Source organism: Pongo pygmaeus, chromosome 10 (genome assembly GCF_028885625.2).
Source record: "Pongo pygmaeus isolate AG05252 chromosome 10, NHGRI_mPonPyg2-v2.0_pri, whole genome shotgun sequence".
NCBI classification, from domain to species: Eukaryota; Metazoa; Chordata; class Mammalia; order Primates; family Hominidae; genus Pongo; species Pongo pygmaeus.
The window spans coordinates 2,547,522-2,574,345 of NC_072383.2; the positions used below are offsets into that span (position 1 = coordinate 2,547,522).

A 26,824-nucleotide genomic window follows, 5' to 3' on the forward strand; every position below is an offset into this window, starting at 1 on the left:
TTCCTTCTGCAGTTGCAGCTGCCAGCCTGCACTGTAGCTGCCTGGTCATTTCCTGTCTCCCCTCCGACAAGGATTTCGTGTTTACAGCACAGTGCCTAACACATATCAAGTTCACTCATTCACTCAAAGAACATTAGCTGAGGACCTACCATGTGCAAGGCACCGTTGTAGGCACCTGGGGTACACCCGTGAACAAAGCAGGCCAAAACCACCTGTCCTGAGGGAGCTCACGTTCTAGCATGGAAGACAAGCAGCAAATAATAAACGTAATAAATAGGTAATGATACAGTTACCAAGTGAGAAGTGCTCTGGGAAAGCAAACCAGACATGGGAAAATGGGCATGCTCAGTAAACCCAGGTTCAATTGAATTTCGCGATGGCATGGCCAAGTGGGCCCACAGAGGGAATCTTCTTGCCCCAGACATGATATTTTCACTATGCACAATGACTATGTTGGGTGAATTTTCCTAACCAAAATTTAGTAATATCAGATACATCTCAATGGATCTGTAAAGAACATTTTGGAATGTAACACTTCATACCAGTCAGACTAGCTAGGTGTCTCGGTACTTCTCAGTCTTCTATTTCCGGCGTGCAGAGAACATGTTTATCCAGCGTACTTAGGCAAATGCATGTGGTTGCTGAAGCTGCGAAGCTCAAGGGCTGAGGGCATTAACATCCCACCTGCCTGAACTCCTTTGAGGCCCCTGGGTGGAAATCGTGAACTCCTTTGAGGCTCCTGGGTGGAAATCGTGGGGTGGTTATCAAACTTGAACATAGCCTAGAATCACCTGGGATGGTTAATATGCAGACTGTGGGCCACCCTGAGATCTTGGGGGCATGGGGCAGGAATCTGCTTTGTTAATAACTCTCTCAGATGTTTCCGATGCTGGTGGTCCTGGAACCACACTTTGAGGAACAGTGCTATGCAACCTTGTGGAGGTACATTTGAAGTTGGGAGCTATGGAGAGAACAATGTGATCAGTGGTGCTCAAGCGTGCATCAGAATCAGCTGTAGGGCCTGTCAAAACGTGGGTTGCTGGGCCTCCCCCACAGTGTCAGGGTGAGGTCTAGGTATGTGCATTTCTGAACAGGTTCCCAGATGACGCTGAAGCTGTTCATCTGTGGGCCACACTTTGAGAGCCATTGATGTGAATCGTTCAGGACGCTTGTGTGCCTTGGAAGTTTGGGTTCCTATGAGCTAGTTTCACAGGGACAAAGTTGGGTTCATTTTTAGGAAGCCAGAACTTAACCCTGTTTAGTCAGAAAGCATCAGAAGAGATAGATTTGAGAAACTAAAATCAGAATAAATTTCCTCTGATGGAAGCACAGCTCTGCAATTTATCTTCACGTCCACCCTCCAGCCAGTGGTGAGCTAATAAATGTTTAAGCATCTCTTCTTAGGGGCAGCGGGTACAGGGGGCTGATTTATTGCTTGCTTATCTCTGTAGTGTAAATACTTCCACCATGATCAGTTTCAAGCTACCAGTGTGGTCACTGAACACGTATCTGGGAGGAGATGTGCGCGGTGAGCTCCCCACAGCCCCCAGGAGCCAGCTCCGGCGCACCACTGTCTCTGGCTGCCGTAGGGGTTTGTGACGTTTTGGGGCGTTCTCCACCATTCAGTAGTTACAGTGAGTTTCCACATCAAGGACCATTTCCCTCTACACTGTGGTTGCAGTCACAGGACCCTTCTCTGAATGCATAAACCAAAATGATTGCCTCTCCCAGCCGGTGGCCCACAGTATGTGTGAAGCACTGGGGTTTAGCCTCTAACTTCTGGTCTTGGCCCACGGTCCAGGTGGCAAGCCCTTGAGGAAGGATATCTTTCCTCACACCTCCTCTGTGGTTTCAGTTCTCCAGGCCTGTCAGTAGGAGCTGATGTACTTCATACACCAAGGTCAGGGGCCTCTGGGTACAACAAAAGGCTTAATGTCCAGGCAAACCCAAGTGAGCTAAAACCATCCCATTCTGAAGAAATTATTTTTTGAGGTGACCCATTTTCTCAGACAAGTGAATAGAAAACACTGGAGAAATGTTTCTTTTTCAGAAAATAAAACCACAGAGAGACAGAGTGATTCCTCTTGAGGCAGAGCGGGCCGAGGTCCCCTTCGGTCACAGGAGGTCCTATGAACGTGGGCGATGCCTCGGGTAACATGGGTAACCTGGTGCACATGAACAAAGCCCACGTTCACCCCGTCTGTCTCCTCCCGATCTGCTCACACCTGCTGCCTGCCTCTTTGCTGTAACCCAATTCTGCTTCTTCTTTCCTAACTTTCCTTCGTCTTTCCAGATGCAGGACGCTATGGGCTATGAGTTACCCTGGGTGTATTTTGTCAGTCTGGTCATCTTTGGATCCTTTTTCGTTCTAAATCTGGTTCTCGGTGTGTTGAGCGGGTAAGCTGACCGTTTCTATGTCCTCTCCACAACGCAGCCGAGCAAGGTCTCAGGTTCCACTCCATACATGCCCGGGGTCCTCAGGGACGGGACCCTGACAGGCCCAGGAAAACCACAACAAAGCCTCTGTTCAACCACAGATTCTGACCCATTGGCCAGGCAGGCTGTTTGGCCTCTGATTTGCACCTAGAGGGTCCCCGGGTCCCGGCGCTGCGTGGGTCAGTGTCTTGGGAGCCGGGGACCAGCACTGGCCGTGCTCGGTTGCTGAGTGTGCCTCACTAACTATCATTCCGTTCTTCCAGGTCAATGATGCCGTAGGAAGGGACTGGCCCTGGATCTATTTTGTTACACTAATCATCATAGGGTCATTTTTTGTACTTAACTTGGTTCTCGGTGTGCTTAGCGGGTAAGCAGGACCAAGGAAAAAGGTCTTGATTTTTCCATTTATTTTTATTTATTCTTTCTGCTATTCCTGGCTGTATTCTTTTTCTGGCTCTGATGAACCTGGGATAAGGGGTCACCACAGGAGCCTTGAAGTGGATGTCCTTGTCCTGGCTGGGTAAAGGGTCAGATGTGCCACTGGTCTTGGTGGTGGACAATGGAGGAGAGCTGGCTTCACCACAAAAACTGGGTCCAGCCGGCGCCTCCCAGCCTCAAGTAGCTGTCCAGGCAGGCAGGGCACTTCTCCTTGTGCCTTCGTGGCCTCTGGTGAACAGGCATGGGTAAGAAAAGACTGGTTTAAAACATAAACAAAGACAGACTCAAAATCTAATTCTCATTTTACTTCATAGACTGAGCAGTCTATCTCTGAGTTTCATTTTCTGAATGGAAAGGACCCTAAACTGTTTAAAGCCATAGATTATTTAAGAATAGAGGAGATGAGATGCACTTTCCTCTAACTTTATCTAGTTGGCTGCAAGTATCACATCTACCTAATTTCAGCCCTTGCTCAGATAAAGTTAGAAGTGGTAGAAGTAACCGGGCATGGTGGTGCACACCTGTAGTCCCAGCAACTCAGAAGGCTGAGGCAGGAGGATCACTTGAGCCCAGGAGTTCAAGGCTGCCGTGAGCTGTGATCATGCCACTGCACTGCAGCCTGGGCAACATAGCGAGACCCCATGGTAGAAGTAGTGTGGAGTTGGAAGGAAGCACCTGAGGATGGCCACCTTTCACTATGGAAACGCATGGGATATTTCCTCAGCCCACTTTCTTCTTCAGAAGTCCACACCAGCCATGCCAAGGCCTAACACCTAAATGCTCCTGGTGACCGGCTCATGGGTAACCCACTCTGCTGCCTTTGCCACTTGGGGGAGGGGGGTAATCTACTTCTACTCTGCTTAAGACTCATCAGCTGCTTTGCAGAGTCTTTCCTAAATGTCTAGAGGGGTTAATGCTGGGAGAAATTTAGGCATAAAGACAAAGATTGCTCTCCACTTTCCCCCAGTACATAAACTGGGAATAGCTACTCCCAGCTCCTACAGCTGCCCTAATGCAGTGCAGAGCAGTGGGCTTGGCCTTCAGAGCTGCATAGAGGAAAGAATCTCCTCCCAGCCCTTCCACCTCCCATGGAGAATGGCCCAATAGAGACCTTGATGACAAAATGCCTTTTGCCAAGGCGAGGCCACACAGGAGACTAGTGCCTTCCATCAGGGATAACAGTGATGAGCAGAACAACGTAAGTCCCTGATTCATTGCCTGGAAGGTAGAGAGGTTTTCAGTTTAATGTTCAAACACAAGAAAATGCCCATGTGTTTATATGTGAATCTCTAAGGAAAGGATTGAAAAAATCAACCTCATCACCCTGAATCAAAGCAGAAATTGAGGCATCCCAGCTCTGTCCTTGCTGGGTGTATAATGTTGGGTGGTTTCACCTTTTTAAATCTTAATTTCCCCGTCTGAAAAAGTGAAGATGATAATTCCAATGCATAGGTGGCTGTGATGATAGAATAAGATCATTTTCAAAATATTTAACACAATGGTATATAATAAGTGCCCAATAATGGTGCTGTAATTACAATGATTATTATTTACTTGGTGCCTGTTATAACTGGAAGTATAGAATCATCAAATGTTAGACATGCTCCAGCCTTTCCTCTTAAAGATGAGGAATGTGAGCCCAGAAATGTTAAGTGATTTGTACGACGTCACTTCCCTGGTAAGTAGCAGAACCAGAGCCAGCACTTAAGGCACCACCTCCCATGAGGTCTATGATGAATGAGCTTGAACTGCAACACAAGCCACAGCTCGAGACTTTTAAAAGAATGTAACTCCACTTTCTTCCCCTGGAGATTGGGAACCAAATCTGAACAAGTAACCCCCCGCCGAGAGCCTGAAGTGTAGAATGAGGGCTGGGTCCTGAGGGTCCTCCCTGAGCAGAGTGTCTGCCCAGGAATCAAAGCAGTGAAGTCAAGTGACAGAAGCTGCTGATGTTGAGGAAGGCCATATCTTGGCTGACTCAGCCTAAATGCGCTAGGGTGTGTTTAGACCCCTAACCCCAAACCTGGAGCTTAGTAATATTCAAAAATGTTGGTTGACTCAGAACAAGAACATGAAGGCTATCTGACCTCTGAACTTAGGAGTCTTTGAGTCGATACGCTGGTCTTTCCTGGAGACCTTCCCCAGCCTCTGTTTCCTGACCCATTCTGAGAGCTGCTGTCTGCTCCTTGCAGCTCCTGAATCACTGATAGAACATCTGCCAAGGCTTCCTTGGCCAAGGGTCTGCCCTAAAGAGCAAAGATGTGTGTATGGGTGAGCACCTCCCCTTTCTGGTTTAAGGAGGCCTCTCCTCATGTGTCAAGGGCTGGCCACTCTGAATTGGTTGCCCCCGCCCCATGCAGTGCCAAAGCTGGATTCAGCCTTCTGTTGGCTGACCACTCAGAGGTAACGGTTTCCAGTCAGTGTCTTGATTAGCCAGGACCATAGAATAATCACACACTTACTGGGTGCAGGTGTAGTTGAACATGCAGTCAAGTACCCGCTTATTCATCAGACTTCTGATTAAGCTACACTTCCAGAAGCATTCAAAAAGGTCTCACTGCTCCATGAAATTGACCGTCACAGTGATAGCATTAACAGTCACTAGCATTCTCTGTGTCAGGCTCTTCTGTGCTCGGCGCGTTCGCTAGATTCGCTCAGTTAATTCTCATGGCAACTCAGTGAGCTGGTGCTATTCCTGTGTCCATTCTACAGAGAAGGAAAGTGAGGCTCAGCAGGCAAAATGACCTCAATTCCAGCAGGTGAAAAATGCAGGATGCAGAGCTGAGCCCAAGTGGTGTGAATCCATCACTTCTATCCCTGACCTCTGTGGTGTACTCTCCCCAAACCCATAGGACGGGTTCATCCCATGCTTTTAAATGACCGGCGAGAAGTGGAGAGGGGAAGAGCAGAAGCTGCAGTGGGAAGGGTGAGAGGAGCGAGCAGGCAGGCACAGAAGCAATCAGCACAGACTGCGGGAAACAGCCAGCAGGCACACACAATCCCAGCAGGAAGCTGCAAAGGCAACTGCCCAGAGGCCTGCAGCAGGGCTGGGCTGTTTAGCAGAGGGGCCAGCAGCCCTGCAGATCTTCATGGCCCTTGAAAGAGAGCAAAGCCACTAACTGAATAGCACTGCGGTCTTGGAGCCTTCTGGGACTGGGAGAAGTGGGTGTGAAACCCTACATTCCAACAACTAAGGATAATATGATTTTATAGCCCAGCACAGTAACTCATCCTCATAAATTATGTCCTTCAGTCACTAAGGAAAGATTGAACAGTGCTGGGTGTGTTCTGCTTGTGAAGGTAGAGAAGATGACTCCGTAAAGCTTCCATTTAAAGTGTGGAAATTCAGGGCTGCACATGGTAGCTCGTGCCTATAATCCCAGCGTTGGGAGACTGAAGCAAGAGAATCATGTGAAGCTAGGAGTTTGAGATCAGCCTGGGCAACATAGTGAGACCCTTTCTCTACAAAAAAAAAAAAAAAAAAAAAAATTTAATTAGCTGGACTTGGTGGCAGCACGTATAGTCCCAGGTATTCGGGAAGCCGAGGTGGGAGGATCACTTGAGTCCAGGAGTTTGAGGCTGCAGTGAGCCATAGTCGTGCCACTGCACTCCAGCCTGGGTGACAGAGCGAGACTCTGTCTCTAAAAGTAAAAAAGAAAAAGTTTTTAATGGAAATTCAAAGACTTTTGGCCCTGAGAGGGTTAGACCTCTTCTATCTGGAGCATGCACACATCCAGAACACCTATTTCTGATGAGGCCAGATAAAGTCAATATAAAGAATAGATATTAAAGGATTGTTTCAAAATAATTTATTATCTGATGGTCCTCACATTAACCCTATGCAAGACATAGGACTGGTGCTCATATGAATAATATCAGATTATGATTACCTCCCCTCAGAAAGCTCAATCTCCAGCCGACTAGGATAAAGACAACGGTGATGATGAGATTCTTGAAATTGCACTTGAAGCTGTAATGAGGTGGAAGCCTCTGGACTCTGGACTCTGGTCGCTTTTTGTTTTAAGCGATTGCAAACAGAGGGCTTGGGAAGTGCGCCTCCAGTTGGCAAGAGGCCCACGATTTCTTACATAAGTAGTCATCCCATCCCTTTTCCCACTGGGAGATGGGCATGTCTTGTCCCCAAAAAGCAGAGGACCTGGGAGGTAGCCATTTCACAGCCAGGAAGCATCACTGGACCATGGCCCCACAGTTAAGACACAGTATCTGGGACCAGAAGAAAGCAATAAAAGGTCAGGACACACGTGCCTTGGGGGTGGGAGCAGAAGAGATGGCCCAACATACACAGTCATATTATGGAATGTAACCCTTATTCATGACGGTTACATTCCATAAAGTCACCACAAACATGAAGTAGTGGACACTGAGACGTTGGTCCTGAGGAACTACAGGGTTATTTCCTGTGAGCCTCTGCTCACATTTTGTCAACCAATCAATACATAACCTTGTTTTAATTTAAAGACACCTTATTTAATATATATGTGTTTCTATTTAAAGACACCTTATTTAATATATGTGATTGATTCATTAACATTAAACTCGTGGCCACCAGCACTGTAACTCGCACCTGCAGGAAGCTTATTTAATGCACGTGTTTTCTCTGTGCAGCACATCATAGCCCTCCTGCGCATGGTGACACAGGACGGCACTTCAGCATTACGCTTGGGGCCATTTTAAACAGCAAAATCACCAACAAAAAGCACAAAAATGAGAAAACATGGCACTAAGTGGACGGTGAAAAGGACACCTCACAGTATGAGAGCTGAATTGGGAAGGCAGAACGCTACATGCCTCTTGTTTGGCCTCAGCGGGAACATGCAGAGGTTTTTGTCATCTGCACATGTCCACAGATGACTAAAAGTGCCACGAGTATTGATTCTGGAGTTACAAACACATTTTAGTGAGTAGGCGCATTTGTAGATGTGGGATCCACAAATAAGGAGCTTGGGTGGTATCGATGATCAAAGGGCCTAGAACACCTCGGGCTGTTGCTTGGATTCCACACACACCGCCCTGTGCATGCTTTATATCGCTGAGCCCTGGCGCCCGGTTCTCCACACCACCCCTCATTTTTCATGTTGGCCATTGCTGGCGAGAGATGCAGTCCTGTCTCGTGACAAATCCCACAGCTGTAACTGATTGTCTTGCCGGCTGCAGTCCCTGGGCCCAGTGCAGACTGTCAGGCTGGGACTCCATGTCTTCATTAGCTCAGTCCCCAGAGCAGGAACATGGCTGGCATCCAGGCAAGGAGATAAAGAGAGCCAGACACTGCCACCAGCAGATCCTTTACAGCGGGAAACCTTGGCTCGTCTTCCATCCAGCCTCAAGCCTGGCTGTGCCTCACACGCCATGGGATCCAGCCACGCTCCAGATCTGACTAAAGCCCTTCTCCATCCCTCTCTCACTCCCAAAACACATCCTTCCTCTATGAGGAAAATTATCTTCAAGCCAGGCAGAATCACCAGCATACCTCGTGTTCTGTTTCTCCCCCTATGATGTTTATTTTAGATCCCCAGAGGCCTTGGGGTATAGATGGTGAGCTTCATTCCATGGGACTGATGCTGTAAAACAGGATTGGGCCAATTGTCCCTACTCCAGTTGAGTCCCAGTCCTATTCTCCCAACTCCAAAAGAAGGATGGGTAGGTGTTTTGTAACCAGAACTTGAACCCTCTGCAAAGTCACTCAAAAGAGCTGAAGTGAGCCCTTACAAGGGACTGTGAAGTTCAGCCCCTTGCAACTCCAAACCCACCCCAGAGGGGTGCAAATGGAGGTAAACAGAAAGTCAAGAGAGGAGGCCTTGAAACACAGTTTTTGGAGTTGATTTGCATAGGGAGAAAAATACTATATGAGGTTACTGTCTCCAGGAGCAAGACTAAGGCCCCGAAGGCTTAACCAGGTACAGGGATAAGAGGTTAGGAGGAGAGGGGATGGCATCTCTCTGTGATCATCCCCAGAAGGGAAGGAGCAAAGTTTCCCTTGCCATTGTGAGCTGTCAATCTGTCCCTTTTCCCTAGCATAAAACTCCTTGGGAAAGAAATGAAGGTACCCGCTGGTTGGCAGGAAGCCCAAGAAACAGCAAGTTCAATCCAATTAGAATTGGATTCAATCAAATTTAAGAAGAAAATTCAACCCAAACCAGAGCATCATTAAGGCAGCAGGTGAAGAGAACTGGTTAGTTTGAGAGCCCCCACATTCTCCCAATTAAAAAGTTCCCTAGGCCCCACCCCAGCCTCAACTCCATCTCACCATAAAGTTGGTGCATGCTGAAATCAGTGCTCTCCCAAGTGGCACAGGCCAAATGCAAGCACTAGGCAGTGCAGGTAGTGATGGAGCTGCCCCACATGACAGTAGACTCAGGAGCAGAGCCCTTTGCCCTCTTATGGTTTGTGGTGCTCTCCGTCCTTCCATGGTGCCTTTCCTAGAGAGTGGCTTGAGCAAAACATTCTCCAAGGTGCTTCCAGCAGCCTCTTGCCCTGAACTGGGCCTTCACTGGTGAGAGAGGAAGACATCATGGCTCCAAGAATTAACCAAGATGTCCTGTGCATGTACACACACACACACAAATACATACATACACGTACCACCAAGGGCCTCATTCCCCAAAGACTGCATATCAAAACCAAAAATACTCCCCTATACCTATTTTGCAAGAAAAGGCACAGACTTGCTTGGAGGATTGAGAATTCGCTTTGTTGATGATTGCCTTCTCCGGCCAGCCTCCTCCTTGCTCAGAAAGTGAATTCGAAGTCAGAGAGAAAATTAGGACAGAATCATAGAAAAGAAATAGTTATTGTGTCAGAAATTTTTCAATAGGCCATTCTTCCAGCAAATCCCACTCCAGTTTCAATTTCTACTCATTATTACTTTAAATTAAATGCATCATTTAACTTTTATATCATCTTGATTTTATGTATTTTTCTATTCTGATTGGATTTCTTTAAACCAAAAAGGCAGCCCCCAGGACATTTTCTTGTGTTTGGAATCTTCATTTGTCTCCATGTGGGAGAGAACCTTCTCTAGATTACAAATCCTTCCAGGAATGCTGAATGGCAGGTTGAGCTCGTCATAAGAATAGAGATTGAGGACATTAAATCTCCTGGGTCCCAAATCAGTGGTATACTGGTAAATATTTAACAATTGGCTCTATATGGGAAATCCCTGGTTTTCAGCATTTGCCTGTTACCATGGTGTAAATATTCCCACTGTGGCCGATCTCAAGCTACCAGCGAGACATCCCTGAAGCCAGAGTTGGGAAGAGACATGAATGATTGGCTCTCAGGACCTGGGGCGAGTGAGTGGGCTTTGGTACACTGCCGGTCCTAACACCTTGTGTCACCTGGAGACCCTTGGGAGAATTTTAAACTACCACTCAATACTGGGTGGGATTGAAATGCATGTTCTGGAATGGTGGTGGAGGTTTTTAGTTACTGCTTGGAATGGGTTCCCAGGTCTTTGGAGAACAGTTATTAAAAAGCAAAGCCTGTAATCATGATCCAGGAAAAGAGGGAGATGGACTTCATCCATCCCCTTAAGCCTCTCCTGGCCAGTGTCAGGAATGTCCCCTTACTGATGCTTCCCATCGAGGTGAGAGTAGACCTAACCTGGGCTGACTAGCGGAGCTGTCTGTGGAAAGTAGGGGTGTGTGGGCAGGTTTCTCCCTGCAAAGCAATTAAGACTCTTGTTTCTCCTTATCTCCATCTCTCCTTCCATCCTCACCCCTTCTCGGTGCTCCCTCCTTCTCTGTGCTCTCCTGCCCTGCGCCTCCTCTCACTCTCACCAGAGAGTTTTCCAAAGAGAGGGAGAAGGCCAAGGCCCGGGGAGATTTCCAGAAGCTGCGGGAGAAGCAGCAGCTAGAAGAGGATCTCAAAGGCTACCTGGATTGGATCACTCAGGCCGAAGACATCGATCCTGAGAACGAGGACGAAGGCATGGATGAGGAGAAGCCCCGAAACAGTGAGCAGCCATCTTCTTCTGTGTTTGGGCTGGGTTCTGGGGGAGAGGAGACAGCATCGGGGTCAGCACAGAACTTTGACTGCCACCCTTTCTTGGCAGCCCACGGTGTGCCTTCCTGGAACAGCAGTTATCTCACTGATGGCAGTCACTTGCTACACGCAGACGTCGGTCACATGTGGGAAATCATAGCTGTCGATCTAGAAAACCTTATGCTCCTTTTAGAATATTTCACCTTAAAAGACCGTTGAGATTTTGCTAAGGCAGAGGCTTTTTTAATATCAGAGATCCTTCTCCTCCAGGTTCCACCTCTTTGGGCAGGGGCACAGGCTTCCCATTTGAAAGCACAGGCTTGCTTGAAAGGAACAATGTGTGCCAAGCAGCTGCCTGGAAAACTTTATACCTGCTCAGGATTCCTTCCCCGTTTGCAGATTTCCATGCACCACTGAGCTTTCTCATAGGAAAGGTAGTCAAAGGTTTTCCTTAAGGGGATTAGATTCAAAGACCTGGGGAAGTGCTAAGTGGGAGTGTTGGGGGAAGCCCAGAGGAATTCGGCAGAATGCAATTAGGTGATGGAAATTGAGCCAAATCCCTTCCTCCGGGGTTCACGTGGCCCCTTGTTGGATAGGCTGTGGCTGGGATAGAAATGAAAGTGATGGATGACATTGACTCACAAATATGTAAAAAATGATGGATCATGAAAATTCAGGCTCTTATCAGATTAGCTCAGTGGTTCTCAAAGCGTGGCCGCTGACCAGCAGCATCAGCATTACCTGGAAACTTGTTAAAAATGCAAACTCTTGGGCCCCACTCCAGATCTACTGACCCAGAAACTGTGGGGATGGGGCCCAGGAATGTGTGTTTTGACAACTCCCCCAGGTGATCAAGATGCATAGTAAATTTGAGAACCTTTGGGTTAACTCTAACAACTCTCTGTATCTCATTTGGCCTTGATCTCTGTGACTCTAACCATACTCTTTCTTTCTTTTTCTTTGTGCGATATCTTTCTCTTTCACTATACATGTTTGAATAGGTGAATTTCTGTCCTCTCAAGCAGCCTTACTTAAAAACAGTTTCCTAAACACTGAGCATCTAGAGTATTCCAGGAAGCAAACAGGTTAAAGAGCCATCCAGGGCATTTGCTGCGTGGAGTCATGCTGGTAAAGACAGGGAGCTGGAACTTCACCCTGAGCAGAGACGATGATGATAAGAGCTGCCAGGAGCAGAAACAGGTGCAGGAAGAAGGGACGAAGACAGCCAAAGATGTTCACAGGAGCAGAATCTCTGCTCCCTCATTTCAAAGATAGATTTAATAAATCTATCAACTGCTCCCTTTCTGATAACGCTGCTCAAGGAGCAAATACAAAATTAAAGCACAAAAACAACAAGGGACTGGTAACAACATAATTTAGTAACCTAAGGAGGCCTTTGTGCTCCACTAAGTGGTTTTGCAAGTTGGAATACAGGGCCTTTGATGGATAATAACAATGAGCCATGATGTCGTTGAGGGTCTTCCTGGAAAAATGCCTGACAGCTTCTATTACACTGTTGATGGAACTGAGGAGTAGTTGATTAGTTTGTGGCACTGAGTGGTATGGTAAATAAATAAGTTGGCCTGTGAGCCATGGAGAAGCCTACCTCTAAAATGCAGGAATTTGTATGCTGGCTCCTGGCTCCACCCTAAGTCAGAGCACTGGCCCTACCTGTGACTAATGGTGATGAGCATTTCTGTAGCATGTGTTATTGAAAACCTGCAATAGCCACTACATGTTTAGCAGCCAGTGGCTGTCCACTGAGATAACAGAACATAGCTATTCTGTTCTCTGCCTAAAACAGGAGCTTCCAAGGGAGAGTGTGCTGCTTCTCCATCTAACCCATTAAATGAATAAATTCTTAGGAGAGTTCCCAGCATGGAGTATTATTTGCTGCTGGAGCAGATCACATTGACAAGGCCCATCTACCCAAATTTCTTGACAAACTTTGAGAAGAGCATAATGAGCTGCCTAACCCAATAGACAGTCTCGCTAAGATTTTCCTAAGCCTAGATAAGGATGGCCTTAGACTCTGGAGACTGGTTTCTCTCGCCTTGCACTGCTTCCTTACGGCTGGAGGAGCCCTGGGGGTCTGTTTCTTGTCCTAAGAGGACTGGAATGGGAGCCTAGCTCCTTCATTAGTGGAAATGCTAATTAGTGGGACAGTTCCAGGGGATGAGGCAGGGGAATGAATATTTTAAAAAGCAAGGTGTAGACGGTAAGATAGATGCATGCCATGAAGTGGAACGTGAGAGACAGGAATGGAGCCAGGAAGAGAATCCAAAGGACTGCGTCTGTTGGGGAAGTCCAGTTAAAAGTAGAATGGATGTGATGAAATGATTAAGGAATCAGAGGCCTAATTCACTTGCAAAAAAGGTAAGACAGTGGCTCAGAAACTATCTTCCTGTCTTGAGAATTTCATAGATTGCCCTTTGAAACAAATACAAGGGGAGAAATCCTGCTACGTTTGAAGCGTATGTGTTTCAATTACCGTAATATCTTAGCCTTTGAAATTTCTAAAAGACTATTGTATGGTATGTTTGCCAACTCTCTTCAGCTCAAAAGCCAAGTCATCTTTTAAGAGAAAAGGCTGATCACTCTTCAGCAGCAGCTGTGGTGACTCCACTTCTCCCCTGGGCAGCATCTGGATGCCTGTGGTGTGAGGCTGGGGAGGTGGGGCTGAGTGCAGTGCAGGAGCTGCTTGGTGACACCCAGCATACCTGAGGGGAGCCCAGGGATTCTGTTTCCTTAGGGAAAGCTGCAAAAGCCACCAAGGAGTAGAAAAAATGGCCTGGAAGGACAACAGAAAGAAAGCATGCAGTTGGGAGGCATTTCTGTAAATATTAGTGTAAGTGAAGTGGCCAGTAAGTTATATACAAAAATATGTTCCAGTTCATTCATTCATTAGTCCACCCATTCACAAATGAAAGGTCTGCTCTCTGCCAGGCACTGTTGTAGACACTGGTGATAGAGCAGTGAACAAGGGAGTCAAAAATCCCTGCCCTCGAGGAACTTAGATTCTAGTAGAGAGACAGATGGTAAATTAAATAGCGTGCCGGAGAGGGGTGAAGCAGTCAAGGGGGAAGAGTGTTGAGAGGTTGTGATTTTAAGGGGGCAGCCAAGGAATGTCTCATGAAGAAGGCAGCATTGGAATAAAGACTTGGAGGCTGGAAGGAAAGGCACCATGCAGATAGTTGGGAAGAGAGCCTTCTAGGGGCTTGCGAGAAGGGGCCGATGAGAAGGGGCCACGCTGATGAACCCAGAGCTGAGGAGGCTTGTGCAGCTGGAGAGGAGGGAGTAAGGGGGTGAATGCTGTAATGTGAGGCTGTGGGACCCAAGGAGTAGGGTATATAAACTGTTGTGAGAACTTGGCTCTTACTGGGAGTAAACCAAAGAGCCTCTGGGTATTTAATTGCTATTTAATTGAGCAGAGAAGCAACACGATCTGACAGACACTTATCAGGGTCCATCTGCCTGCCATGTGCAAAATGGAGTGAAGGTGGACCAGGGAGAGGCAGGGGTCCCGTCAGGTGCCTGCTGCCTCAGGAGATGCTGGGCCTGGTCTTGACACCCATGGAAGTGATAAGGTCAGACTTCAGGATGATGTCATTTGCAGACACATCAGATATGGGATGTGTGAGACAGAGGTAGGGCGTTTTCCAAGGCAATTGTCCAGAACGATGCCAAGAGGGGAATTGTCATTTATGGATATGGGGAAGTCTGTGAGAGGAACGCGTGTCAGGGCAGGAGGATCAGGAAAGCCATCTGAGACCTTTAAGTTTGAAGTGCCTATTAAACATCCAAGTGGAGATGTTGAGTATGTAATAAGGAATGAACCTCTCCAGGAGAGAGATCTGTGGCTGAACTGTAATTTGGGAAGTCAACAACATATAGAAGATACTTAACCCCTGGGTCTCTGGATAAGATCACTGGGGTGTGAGTGTAGACAGAAGTGAGATGCAGTCCAAGAACTGAGTCCTAGCCCTACTGATGTTTGGAGATTGGGATAAAGGGAAAGAACCAGCAAACAGGACTCCTAAAGGCATGGCCAGAGAGACATGAGGGAATGCAAAGGAGTGTTGCTGCTGTGACTGGAAACTGACCATTGGGCTTAGCAATGTGGGGCTCACTTGCTGGTGCCTTAACACAGGCTGTCGGATGAAATGCTCGGGAGAAAGCTTCCTGGCAAATCAGCCTTACCCTGTGCATCTCTCGAGTCTGCATGCCTCCTGCAACGGCATGGAGCGTTGCTCTGCAGGCTTCTTGCTTCTTTGGCATGGCCCAGCTTCCAGCCATCTGAAGAGTCTGGCTTCAGAGGAGCGGAGGAGACTCACACAGACTCTAGCATGCCCATGGCCTCAAGACAGTCAGTGTTTAAAGCTTAGCCCATCATGATGTTCCCTTCTACAGCAATGCCAATACCAGCCTCTGCCTCTGCAACGGGTTACAGACAGTCTTGGAAAAAAGAGGACATGATACTCAAGAGCCATTTCAGAGCCAAAAAGGCAAAAAAGAGGCAAGAAAGGGGCATGTTTATGTACTGTTGCCCTGGATGCGGCTTCCTAAGTGGGGCAGCCAAGAGCCAAGCCCCTTTTCTCTCTGGGTAAAGACTAGGATAATGTTGAGGTCTCCCCACTCTAGTGACTGCTTCTCCCCTCCCTCTGAGCAGCAGTGAGAAGCCCCTGTGAAGGGACCCATTGCAGAACCATCATTAGCGCGGGGTTATTGTCATCAGCAGAGATGCAGTGCTCCAAGGGACAGGGCTTATCTTCCAGCTGTGACGTTAAATCTAATAGAAGGTCAGACACTAGAGGGAGAAGCCATAAAGAAAAAGAGACAGATTTTCTTCTTTTTCCTCTTCAAGATGAAAAAACACATTTATTAAATATCCATGCTTACAGGAATCTCTCTCTCATGTCATTAAGACAACTTAAATGCAGCCCTGACTCTCTAAAGCTTGCAGTCCAAGACAGACATTGATGTGGATGAGCATGTAAAAAGACAGATGGTGGAACTAAATATTGAATTTCCATGCGGATAAGCAGGATTAAATATTCACCCCATGGTATCGAGTTATGGGACTCGGGAGCCACTTTTGCAGTCATCACCAGCTAGCAGAGCCACGTGCCTGCTGCCTGCCCCACAGAGTCTAGGATCACGTATTACTGAGACAGGAAATTGGAAGGCTTGTAAGAGCTGCAGGTTGTCCACGAAAGGGCCCCATGTGGCTTGAGAGCAGTAACCTGAATATTGCTGCTTTACATTATTTTATATGTGTCAAGGGCATGTACATAGTTATTTGATCTTTAAAAAAAAAAATCAGTACGATCAGTATTTATCCTGGACCTCTCGATACCTACAACACAATCCCGTGTCATGGCACATACAAGTCACACAAACACATGTGGAGCATCTGGCTCAGATTACATGAGAAGACACGCCGATATTTGCTTTCGTCCTTGGTCCTGTTCATACCTTGCGCTGTTGAGTGATCATGCTGCCAGGACATGAAGTGAGGGCAGATCCTTAAGGCAGAGCCTGGAAGTAGCTCCTGGGCCTTCACGTTAACTCTCAGCTGGTCCTAATCAGAGCCCTGGAAACTTTAGTGCTGGAAAGTTGCCGGAGATCAGGTGAGGAAACTGGAGCCCAAGGTGGGAAACAGCCACCTGCCTAAATGTTACTGAAGTCAGCACTCAAACCCAGGGCTCCAGATTCCCCACACAGGACCCTGCCCAGCAGACCACAGTGCTCCTTACAGAAGCCTTCTCGGACACCCAGGCAGCAGCACTCCCTAACTGTCCCTCTGTCCCCCTAGCTCTTGGGGCACGTGCCCACTTATCTTGTGGAATTACATCCACCTCTTTACACTTGCTTGCTGGGCTACACTGAGAGGTCCTTCACGGGGCTGCCTTTAATTCACCCTTGTGTCCCATGACCTGACATAGGCCAGAGCATGGGAATGTCATGGCACATATAAGTCACACGAACACATGCAAGCGTGAGTGCATGTCATATGCAAGTTTTAGCAAAGCACCTTCTGCCATGCTCTAAGCTGTTGGAACAGGTGAGCTCACACTGCCCCTGGACCGAGTTGGCTCATTGTTCTGTCTGCTCAGAATTGACTTCCTTGTGGCATCGCCAATGACATCCTTTCAAAGTCATTTCCTTTCATGAGCACAGTTGCTTTCCAATAGCCCTCAGTCACTCTCAACTCTTGGAAGGCACCATTTAGAAACAGGCAGATGAGCACAGAGCCCCCCATATGTGTGGACAGTGGCGATGACAGGGAAATCGAAGTGCCGTGGGAAAGCATTGGGAGTTCTTAAGCAACGAGATTGTGCTGTTCCCTGAAGACCATGGTGGCTAGTGGGGCTGTGTACTGGGGCTGTGCAGTGAAACCACTGATGGATGTTTCTGGTTCTAGTAGTCGCGAATACCCATGGGCAAGGTCCTGTGGACTTGGTGTTGTGAGAGGCGTCTCACCCAATGTGGGGTGTTGGGGCTATGTTGTAGTAAGGATCCAGAAGGGGTCTGTTCATTGGTAGCACATTACCTTTGGCGCACAGCCTGGCTGCTGTGCTATCTGGCCCCGTAAGTGTACAGATGCCATTTTCCTGGCCAGGGGAGGAGTGGAAGAGCTATGGAAGGGCTATGTTGTGTATATGGTGCAAAGTAGGCATGTCAACCTGTTTCAGTGAGCTCTCGGACACTTCCCAAAGCAAAACCACCAGCTTTGGGCAAGGCTTGGTAACTTAAGCTGTTGGGAAGCCATGACAATCTTCTCGTTGACCAATGGCCATGTGCTTCAGAGAGTGGGAAGGTGACAGCCACATGGCATTTTGACAGGAGACATTCATAACTTCCTGGGCCTGGCATTAGATCAGCATAAAGGTGCCTGGCAGCTCTGCCAAGCCATCAGCTAATAAAGGCTCTGCTCCCCTTGGGGAGACGCCTTCTTGACTTTAGGGGAGTGTCCAGGTCGAAACGATAACCTTGATAAGCCAACAAACTCCAGAATCCAGATGGCTAGGTTTATGGTGGAGAATATTGTTAATACCAGCTGAGAAAGGCACCAGAAGAAGGATTCCCACACCCTTTTTAGATACCTGCCTTTGTGTTGGTCTGCCTTTCACTGTGTAACAGCTATGGTAGGAACGGAGGCTATGTGGAGGGGCCTATGAGCAGCAGGGGCTGGGTCGGGTGCTGTGGAGGCCACACTGTGGTTTTGGAGGGACAGGAGTTACCAGGGAGCCACTGGGACCTCTCCTGCAGTTTAAAGTGGATGTGGATAGAGAGCAGCTGTGTTCCTGGGATCACTGGCCAGCCAGCCACCCTGCAGGGGCAGAGCAAACAAGCTGTTAGCTCTTGAACTGCCAGGCACACTGGGGGTCCTTGGCAGGGTGTGGAGCATGAAGGCCCTCTTCCTCTCCAGGGCCTGGAGGATAGCATCCTCTGCCTGCCCGCCAGGGTCAGCCCAAACCAGCATCTTCCCAACCCACTTCTCTCTCTAGAGGCTTCATCATCTTCCCAGTTCCCCAGGCTACAAAGCCTCCTTCCTCTTTCCTCTCCTGTGCCCTTCTACAGTTATCAGTGCCTGCGTTCAGTCAGTCAAGTCATATGGGCTGTCCTCTTCGCTTCTTCGCTTGGACCTCTCACTCCTTCCCTCCTCTCCCCTCACCTCTCTCCGCCTGGACTCGCAGCCACCTTGCTGCCCTGCCTTCCAGCCCCATTCCCACGCCACCTGTGTAATGCAGCCAAGTTCATATTTCTGCAGCCAACTGTGTCATTCCCTTGTTCAAAAGCTTTGAATGTCTCTCCATGGCTACAGAATAAAGCCTGAACATCTCTCAGTATTTCAGGCATCTCCGACCTGTCCCAGCCAATAGCTTGAACCTTATCACTCTCTACTGCCCTGCCGCAAAGTCAAACTGCATCTTGTTTTCCAGAAACACCTGTGCTGGCCTGTTTCTGCACCTTTACCCATCTCCCATCCCTCTGCCTACAGCACCCATTTCCTCCCCTGCTCCTCCGTGGCCTCCCAGCCCAGGTCGAAGAGCATGTCTTGGCTCAGGCCTCCCAGAGCCCCCATCTCAGGACAGGCACTGTCAGCACTCAACCCTCACCTACCCACCAGTGGGTGGGGGTGGCCTAGCCCTCTTGTTATATAGAAAGCTCTCGGGAGGCAGGAGCATGCATTGGTAACTTCTTATTCACTCTCCCACTCATTATGCAGGGCAATGATTTCTATTTCACAGACTTCCCCCAAAAACACGTAATGAATTGAATTGAATTCTCTTCGGATCAGAGAATTAAGGTCTGATAGCCCTACATTCATACCTAGTTGGCCAAATACCATTTTTCCAGTCTTAGCCGTGTTCATGGTAGCCCCCAGAGAGTGTATGGTGGTTGACAGAATGGACAGAAATGATTTGGTGTTGAGAAAGTGGGCCAAGAGGAACGTTTGGAAGGAGTTAGAATTATATAGTCCCAGGAGAAGAGAAAGCCAGGAGTCAACAGAACAGGGACAAAGCTACCTCATGCCCACGTACTCCCCGTAGGAGGGGTCATTGTTTCACTGTATGGCGTCAACTTTTAGATTCTGAGTTTGGATCATGGACACATTTCAGCCCTCTGGGGCTCTCCTGGGCTGGGGGGCAGAGGAAAGACAGGGGCAGAGGCATGAGAGGGGATGTCTGTTTCTTGCATGGAAGGTGAAGAAGGCCTGGATGGTCTCCTTTCATCTTTCCCAAGATCATCTCACATGGGTACTGTTTGCTCCATTTTGCAGATGGGAAAAGTGAGGTTCGGAAAAGTTAATGTATTCACATTGTTCAGCTTGTAAGTTGCACAGTTATGTGGGCGCTGCTCCCAGTTCTGCTCCCTCTATACCATACTGGTCTCTACCACAAGCCCCCTCACGAATGCCCTTCTCTTCCAACCAGGGGGAACCAGAAGCGGGCCCTCCAGTCCCCCAGCCAGAACAGCCTGTGAATTTTCCTTGGTTGTTGCATTTATCGCTTCAGCCTAATATGCAAAGCAGGTGGACAGAGAAAGGAGGAAAAGAACGGAGATGGGGCGGGAGGGCGGGGGCGGTGGTGCTGGTAGTAGGGCATGGGTTTGATTTTTTTAAGTTGAACTTTATGATTCTGAGAACTATATTTGAAGCATGGAAAGAAGTTATGGCATTATCTTGCTCACGGAAAGAAAAAGCGAACTGAGGTCAAGTGCCATCCCTTTGGAATGGTTTAAGAGGCAGTTTTGTTTGGAAGGAGATGTATCAATTCCGTGACCTATCTGGTTTCCTTCAGTTCAGGATTCCTTTGGACTGGCTTAGAGGAGGGTGTTGATCAGCCAGAATGCTCTGGGAATGGGAGTTCTAGCTTACCACTTTCCTGCCTTGGCAAGTACAGTGTGAGGAATGTCATGGAACCGTCTCTGATGATTCTGGGCTGTGCAGTGCTACAGTGTCATCACTTCCAAGTCTCTGATCCCAGGAACCTCAGCACTACGGGGCCCCGGGAGGGTCACTGACACATGGTGTCTTTGGAGAAGTCCTGTCACCTACCTAAAGCCACGGGTTGCTTTAAGAATGGACCTGCCTGTGTCCACTTTGGTCTTGCCCAGAGTAGGCACCCAGTAAAGAGCTGGTTTGATTTTAATTTGGTGCTTTGCAAATCGATCTATACACCTGAGAGTTAAAGTAGCTCAGCAGAGGGATGGAAGGGGAGATGAATCATCCTAAATTTCCCTTTGATCCATTTCTTCCAATAACCAGTGCTCAGCCCCGAAACAGAGCTGCCTACACTACAGTTACCCTTGGCTCCCTCACCCACTCCACGCTTCCTTCTCCGTAAACACTGGGGGTAAGAAGCTCATGCCGCATCAAGACATCTTAACTGTCAGATGCTATCAGTGGAGGAGAGAGTGACAGCTCCAGCCTTTCTCACTACTTGCTGATGTGGAAAATTATCATCCAGTAATGGAGGGAGATTAGCCACGTATTGTATTTCCATCATCGGGTGCATGGCATGGGAGGATGAGTTATAGAACCTGGAACCCTGAAGCTAGTGGAAAGGTCACAGAAAGTGGAATCATTGGTCTCAACACAGTAGCTAGTGTCTGAGGGAAACTCCTAGAGCCACATGCCTGCCAGACCATCCTGAGTGCTTGAGAGAGACATGGGCACATTAACACACATTTAAGTCCCAACAGGGCACCCAGAATACTAAGATAAATAGACACCATCTCTGTCCTAAGGGGACTTACAGCCTAGTTCAGGAGACAGATGCACCAACAGACAGGTGACAGTGATGAATTGCAGTCATGAACCAGGGGCCGGAGAAACACAGAAGAGAGAGAGCAGAGTTTGGAAGAGGGTGGGAGGGACTGCCTGCCCTAAGAATGATTCATGAAGGTGCCATCTCAGTCAGGGTTGGTAGACCATTGTAATAAGCAGCCCCCAAATGAAATCTCAGTTGCTTAGTACAGTAAAGGTTACTTTTCACTCCACGGTGGAGTGTGGGCTGGTGATTGGAGGGAGGAGAGTTCCGCCACACCGATCTTCAGGGCCCAAGGCTGCGCCCCTTTTGTGGCTTTGCCACCCCCGGGGCCTCGCGGTCTCCCGTCTGCTCTGCATCGGGCCAGCAGAAGAGGGAGCATAGAGGGCCTGCTGGAGGCTTCAGCAGTCAGGCCTGGGAGTGTGGGCATTGCTCCCGACACACCATCGGCCAGAACACAGCTCCCACTTCCGCCTGACTTCCAGGGGACTGGCGAACAGCAGCTAGCTGCTCGGGGGCAGAAGGACTGGGGCTGGGTGGGCACAGGGCATTGTCCCTGCTGCAGTTTGGCAGCAGGTCACACGGCCAAAAGATCGCAAACGAACCTTCTAAGCTGAGGGGGCTACATTTGCAAAATTGTAGAAGCAAAATAATTTTTAAAAGAAGGAAAGGAGATGGAATTGCACATGTTTCGTGGTGATTTGAGTTCAGGGTGCACAGGGGAGAAGCCAAAAAGAAAGATCAGGATGGAAAGACTGGGACCTGGTCCCAAAGGGCCTCGGAGTGGGACTCTGTCCTGTGGTTAAGGAGGAGCCACTGAAGAGCTTTAAGCAGAGGGATGACAAGGTACCAGTTTACCATCGAAAGGTCACTGTGCAGCTGAGTGTGGACAATGGGCTGGAAGGAGAGAGAAGCTGGAGGCGGAGCTGGGGGGCAGTCAGAGGCTGATAAGGCCTGAGTGGGAGTGGACAGGCGGGGAAGGATTGGAAAGAGCCTGCATCCACTGGGATAGGGTCCTAAGGGCTGACAGGCCCTGAACACCTATCCTGGAGGCTCCAGGATAAACACCTTGTGCTTTTCAGCCTCAGGGCTGATGGAGGAGGTTGTGCAGTGCCATGCCCTTCTGAGGGGCTCTTCCTGGGAGTCGGTTTTTCCTACCTGCTCCGTGGTGGGATCCCTGCCATGACCCTCTGCCCCTTGGTATTCCAAGGCCTGTTTAATACCCATGACCACAAACACACCCACAAGCAGTCCCCTTACCCTAAAAGGTGCCATATGGAGAATTCCAAGCAACTCAGCCTCATTAAATCCCTGCCTGCATGATTAAATGCCTCCTGGGGAAAAAGTCGAGTAACAACCCCAAACATGGGCTTTGATGGCTCCATCCTTCAGGATTACTTCACCAAATGGAAATACTCATGCCTCTGGTGACAGCTGCAGTGTTTCCAGAAGAGATTTCTACCCTCATGTAATAGGAGAGACTTTGTCCTCTTAAATAACTATAATACCTGCTGTAAGTACTGGACTATTAATCACTGTGATCACTTTGTGTTGAAGCCACACTGCTAGAGGGACAGAACTGAAGCCTTGCCAGAAACAACAGAGAATCTGCTTAAGGAGTTGCCTAATAAAAAGGGTGGTCTGTTGGGGAGATAGATGGAATTCTTCAAAATAGAAGGCAATTGGCAGCGTTAGGCTGGGGTGAGGGTCAGGAGAAGAGGGGCAGCTGGGGAGAGAAGGGCTGGCTCATTTATGTCTTATTTTCTTTCTATATCCTGGTGCCAGGTGCTGGATTCCTTATTTAGCCATGTGGTTAGCTCCATCGCCATCCAAAAATTACAGAAATCTAAAACCCTGGGGGATAAAGGGGGCTCCAGGTCCCTGAGTCTGTCCTCATTCCCTGGGCTTAATCATGCATCCCCGAACCACACCCTACCCCATGTGGGGGCTGTTGGCCCAAAGTCAAGTGTCTGTGCTGCTGTTCCAGGGCCTTGTCGCATCACACTGGAGTGACCACCTCCCAGCTGACAGTGCTCCCAGATTCCATTTCTTTTAGAGATATGAGCAGGTTTCAACACTGTCTCCCGAAAAATCACAGGACATGCTCAAAGGTAGCATCATGGGAACAGGGCAAGGGCCTTCCACAACACAACAGGAGGTTGTATTCATTTCCAAACACCTGGCTTTGAGCCTAAACTTGCACTTGACTGATAAGGCCATAAACTCTTCTCCTCCTGCACCCAGTTTGATTCACCAGCACGGCCCACACATGTGGTGCCATCCAGAGTCATCCCTCCTCAAAGGAAATGATGGGCAAGAAACGTGTTTGCACAAGAGTCTCTAAACACAGCCCATGAATGAATGGTCTCCGGTGAAGGTAGGCTGGAGTGATAGAGTAGCATGTTCACTTCTACATGGCAGCTGCAGAGAGCCTAATAAGAGAATGAATAAAGAAAAGAGAAGTGTAGCCATTTACTCAGTCATAAAAATACACATCCATTGCAATTTAGAATTAATACAGATTAGTTCCTCCGACTGAAGAAAAGTAACCCCAGCAAAGATCTGCAGGGCCGAGCCACTGGACAGAAGAGCTTTGATAAGAGAAATTTAAAGGTTTATCCTTTCTAAATAGATATATTTGGATTTTGATAAAAGAGAAATTTAAAGGTTTATCCTTTCTAAATATGTATATTTGAATTTTGATAAAGTTATTCAGTGTTTTGTTTTATTCTACAAAAAAGGATATTAAGACATTTTTAAAATGTCTGGGCAGAGGAGACCTTGCTGTTCCCTAAATCATGTTCTAAAGCCTTATTTGCTAAGCCTGAGGCTGGTTTTGACTAACATGGCCCAAGTCTTACTCTAAGGACTTCAATGAGTGCCTTGTGTGCAGGATCACCGTGTATGAAGATTAGAGGTCAAGCGAAGACAAACCGCAGGCCAACGCTGTTGAAGAATGATTACAACTGCGCTGGGACTTGATTGTGTCTTTTGCTTGAAGTAATAGACTAGATCTACTCTCAACAACTTACTGATGAAGTTGAAAAGCTTTAATTATTTGCTTGACAGGCTGGCTTTAAAGGAAAAAGCCTTTGTTTACCTTCTCAATTCCAAGATTCAAATCAGCCTGTCCAACCATTGTATCTCATGTCCCTGACTCATGAGATATGATAATGGTGTCCAATATCAGTTATTATGTTAACAAAATTATCTGAAATAACCAAATGCACACCTACTAACACATGCACACACACCAAACACAGGAGCAAGAAGAAATTAAGGACTCCTTTCTTGTCAGGAATATTCAGAATTAGAGTCTCAATATATTTACTAATATTCGCTAAGGTCAGCTGGGTCCAACTTTGAGTAAAAAGCTTGGCATGATGCTTGCTATGCCTGGCAGAGGCAGAGAAAAAGATCCCTGCTGTCCCCACAGGGGAGAGCATCTGCTTGACATGAAAAGTAATGTCAGTGGTGGGTCCCAGCCCCTTGGACCACTTCTGCATTGACTAGGAAGCTAAGGAGTCAGTTGCTAACCATCAGGCCGAGCATCCTAGGTTTTCATCAAGAAGATCCCAAGCTTCAGTAAAAACTGCAGAGTTTCTTCTTGTACCTCTTAGATGGTATAAAATCATGTCCATTAATTATAATTTCCATAATCCCTTAGTAAACTAATTCTATTAATCTATTAAGTCCTACCCCTTGATTAGATGAGTTAAGAGTACAGCAATCTGGGATGAATGACCCTCATGTTCCTCTCCCAACAGGATGCCAGAGTTTTTAGTCTGAACAATTGTTGTGTGCTATACAGGAACTAACAGGAGCCAGAGAAAAGCAGGCAGCCTGACTTCATGGCCCCACTTGATAGCCAATCTGCAGTTGGCCTCTCCCAGTTTCCTTGTTTATAAAATGGGGGGGTGAGGTCAGTAAAAGCCCCTTCCAGCTCTGGAGTTTGTTTCTGTAGTTCTAAGTTGACACACATTAGCTTTAACTCCAGGAGCCTGGGCCAAACCTGATCATTTCAGTCCATCAGACCCCAGAGGAATTCAGTTGATTCTAGCTTCTTAAGTCCTCAGACTCCTGGAATTGCACTTTTCCTCCTGCAGGATTGCCTGCACCCTGAAAGCCAGCCCATTCTTCCAACGATCCTCCGCACACTTGTGCACACCCTGATCTCTCTGCACAGAAAGCCCAGCCCCACCATCTGCCTTCTGAACTGCCACTGTTACCAGGCCAGGCTTGCCCTACCCATCATGCCATGTGCCAATCACGGAGACACAAGTTTTGCAGCGGAGAAAGCATTTGTTCACAAGGCAGCCAAGCAAGGAGATGGAAGAGCAGGTCTCAGATCCACTTCCCCAAAGATGGGGTTTTAGGGATATTTATGGGATAGAGGAGCAAGGTCCAAGGCATGGGGAAAGGTGATTGGGGGTAAGGAAAAGTGAGGCCATCGGTGATCTGCTCAAGTGTAGTCAAGCTTCACAGCTCTTCCTGGGATTCAAGTTCACAAAATAGCATCGTTACCATGATCTGAGGATGGATGTTTGGGCCCTCTGATGCCAAAAGGTCGCCCATTGGGCACTCACGCAGGCCCAGTTGGAGGATTAGTGGTCTGAGCTAGCTTGAACTGGACAAGAGCTGACCCCAAGCTCTTGAAAAATGACTTAAGCAACCATTACCATGGTGACTTATACATCAAAGATGTTATCTGTAAGGAGGCTTGTAGAAGTTTAGTTACATATTCCTTAGCTACATGACTTTTAGCTGCATATGTTTTAAAATCAACTAGAAGCCAGTGAGGCAAGTTAGGTTTGGTAGACCTCATTAGGTTAGCTCTTGGTTTCACTACCCCACCTTCAAAGCCCCGTCAACCATCCTTTCCTTTTCTGCCTTTCCTATCCTCACCACCTCTTCTCCCCAGCAGGGTCTTACCCGCTCTTTCATGCTCCCAGAAACCCCATTCCACAGCTGCATCATAGTACTTACTGTATGTGATCTGTAGTGTCTCCCTATCTGCTGTATTCATTGCATTTTATCTGTGGCATTCATCTATCTGATACCGTCTGCTGGGTAATACATCTTGAGTGTGGGGACTTTTGTATTACCAGAATCCCATACAGATCCTGGTGCGTAGGCAATCAATGAATATTGGTTGGAAAAGCATTTGGAAATTGGGGGATAAAAGTAGGGTCTTGGCTTGGAAGACCTTGGAATTCTGCCTCTGGGAATGGATCACTTAGGCCTGCTTTGTCACTTTGTCAGATCTAAAACCAGGTTGGGCCAGATCTGATCCAGCAGAGGATATGTAATTAGCCAGGCACACAAATTAATTTTCAATCTTCCATTCCTTGCCTCTCAACATTTCTTTTTCATTTCTCAAGGAGGACATGATTATCCCATGATGTTTTTCTTCATGTACTCATTTCTCCTCCTCTTTCTTCTTCAAACATGTCCAAGGAAGTGTCAGAAATATTTCTCATTTTATCCTGTCTCAAGAAGGCCAGCTAGCCAGCTAAGGATAGCAGTCAGGAAATGGTTAAGAGAACACCAAGAATAAATTCTGAGTTGCTTCTTTACAACTAGAAAGCTGAATACATTTAAGGCTTGAAAGGTCAGCTCCCTTCAAAGGGGGCAGAGGTTTCATTTCATCCATTACGTGGTCTTCAGTGTAA

At 47.8% G+C, this 26,824-nt stretch overlaps 1 protein-coding gene across 19 annotated transcripts in view; it reads left to right on the forward strand.

Moving 5' to 3' along the window:
• LOC129009980 (voltage-dependent L-type calcium channel subunit alpha-1C) overlaps positions 1-26,824 on the forward strand; it is a 716,779-nt gene that overhangs the window by 526,120 nt on the left and 163,835 nt on the right. For 17 of the 19 annotated variants that reach the window (XM_063672312.1, XM_063672327.1, XM_063672314.1 and 14 more), the window contains exons 8-9: positions 2,700-2,803; positions 10,674-10,846. In XM_063672312.1, coding sequence (XP_063528382.1) covers positions 2,700-2,803; positions 10,674-10,846 — 277 coding nt within the window. Of the gene's footprint in view, positions 1-2,293; positions 2,398-2,699; positions 2,804-10,673; positions 10,847-26,824 lie in introns of all 19 variants that reach the window. The other 2 variants (XM_063672311.1, XM_063672313.1) reach the window with 2 other exon arrangements.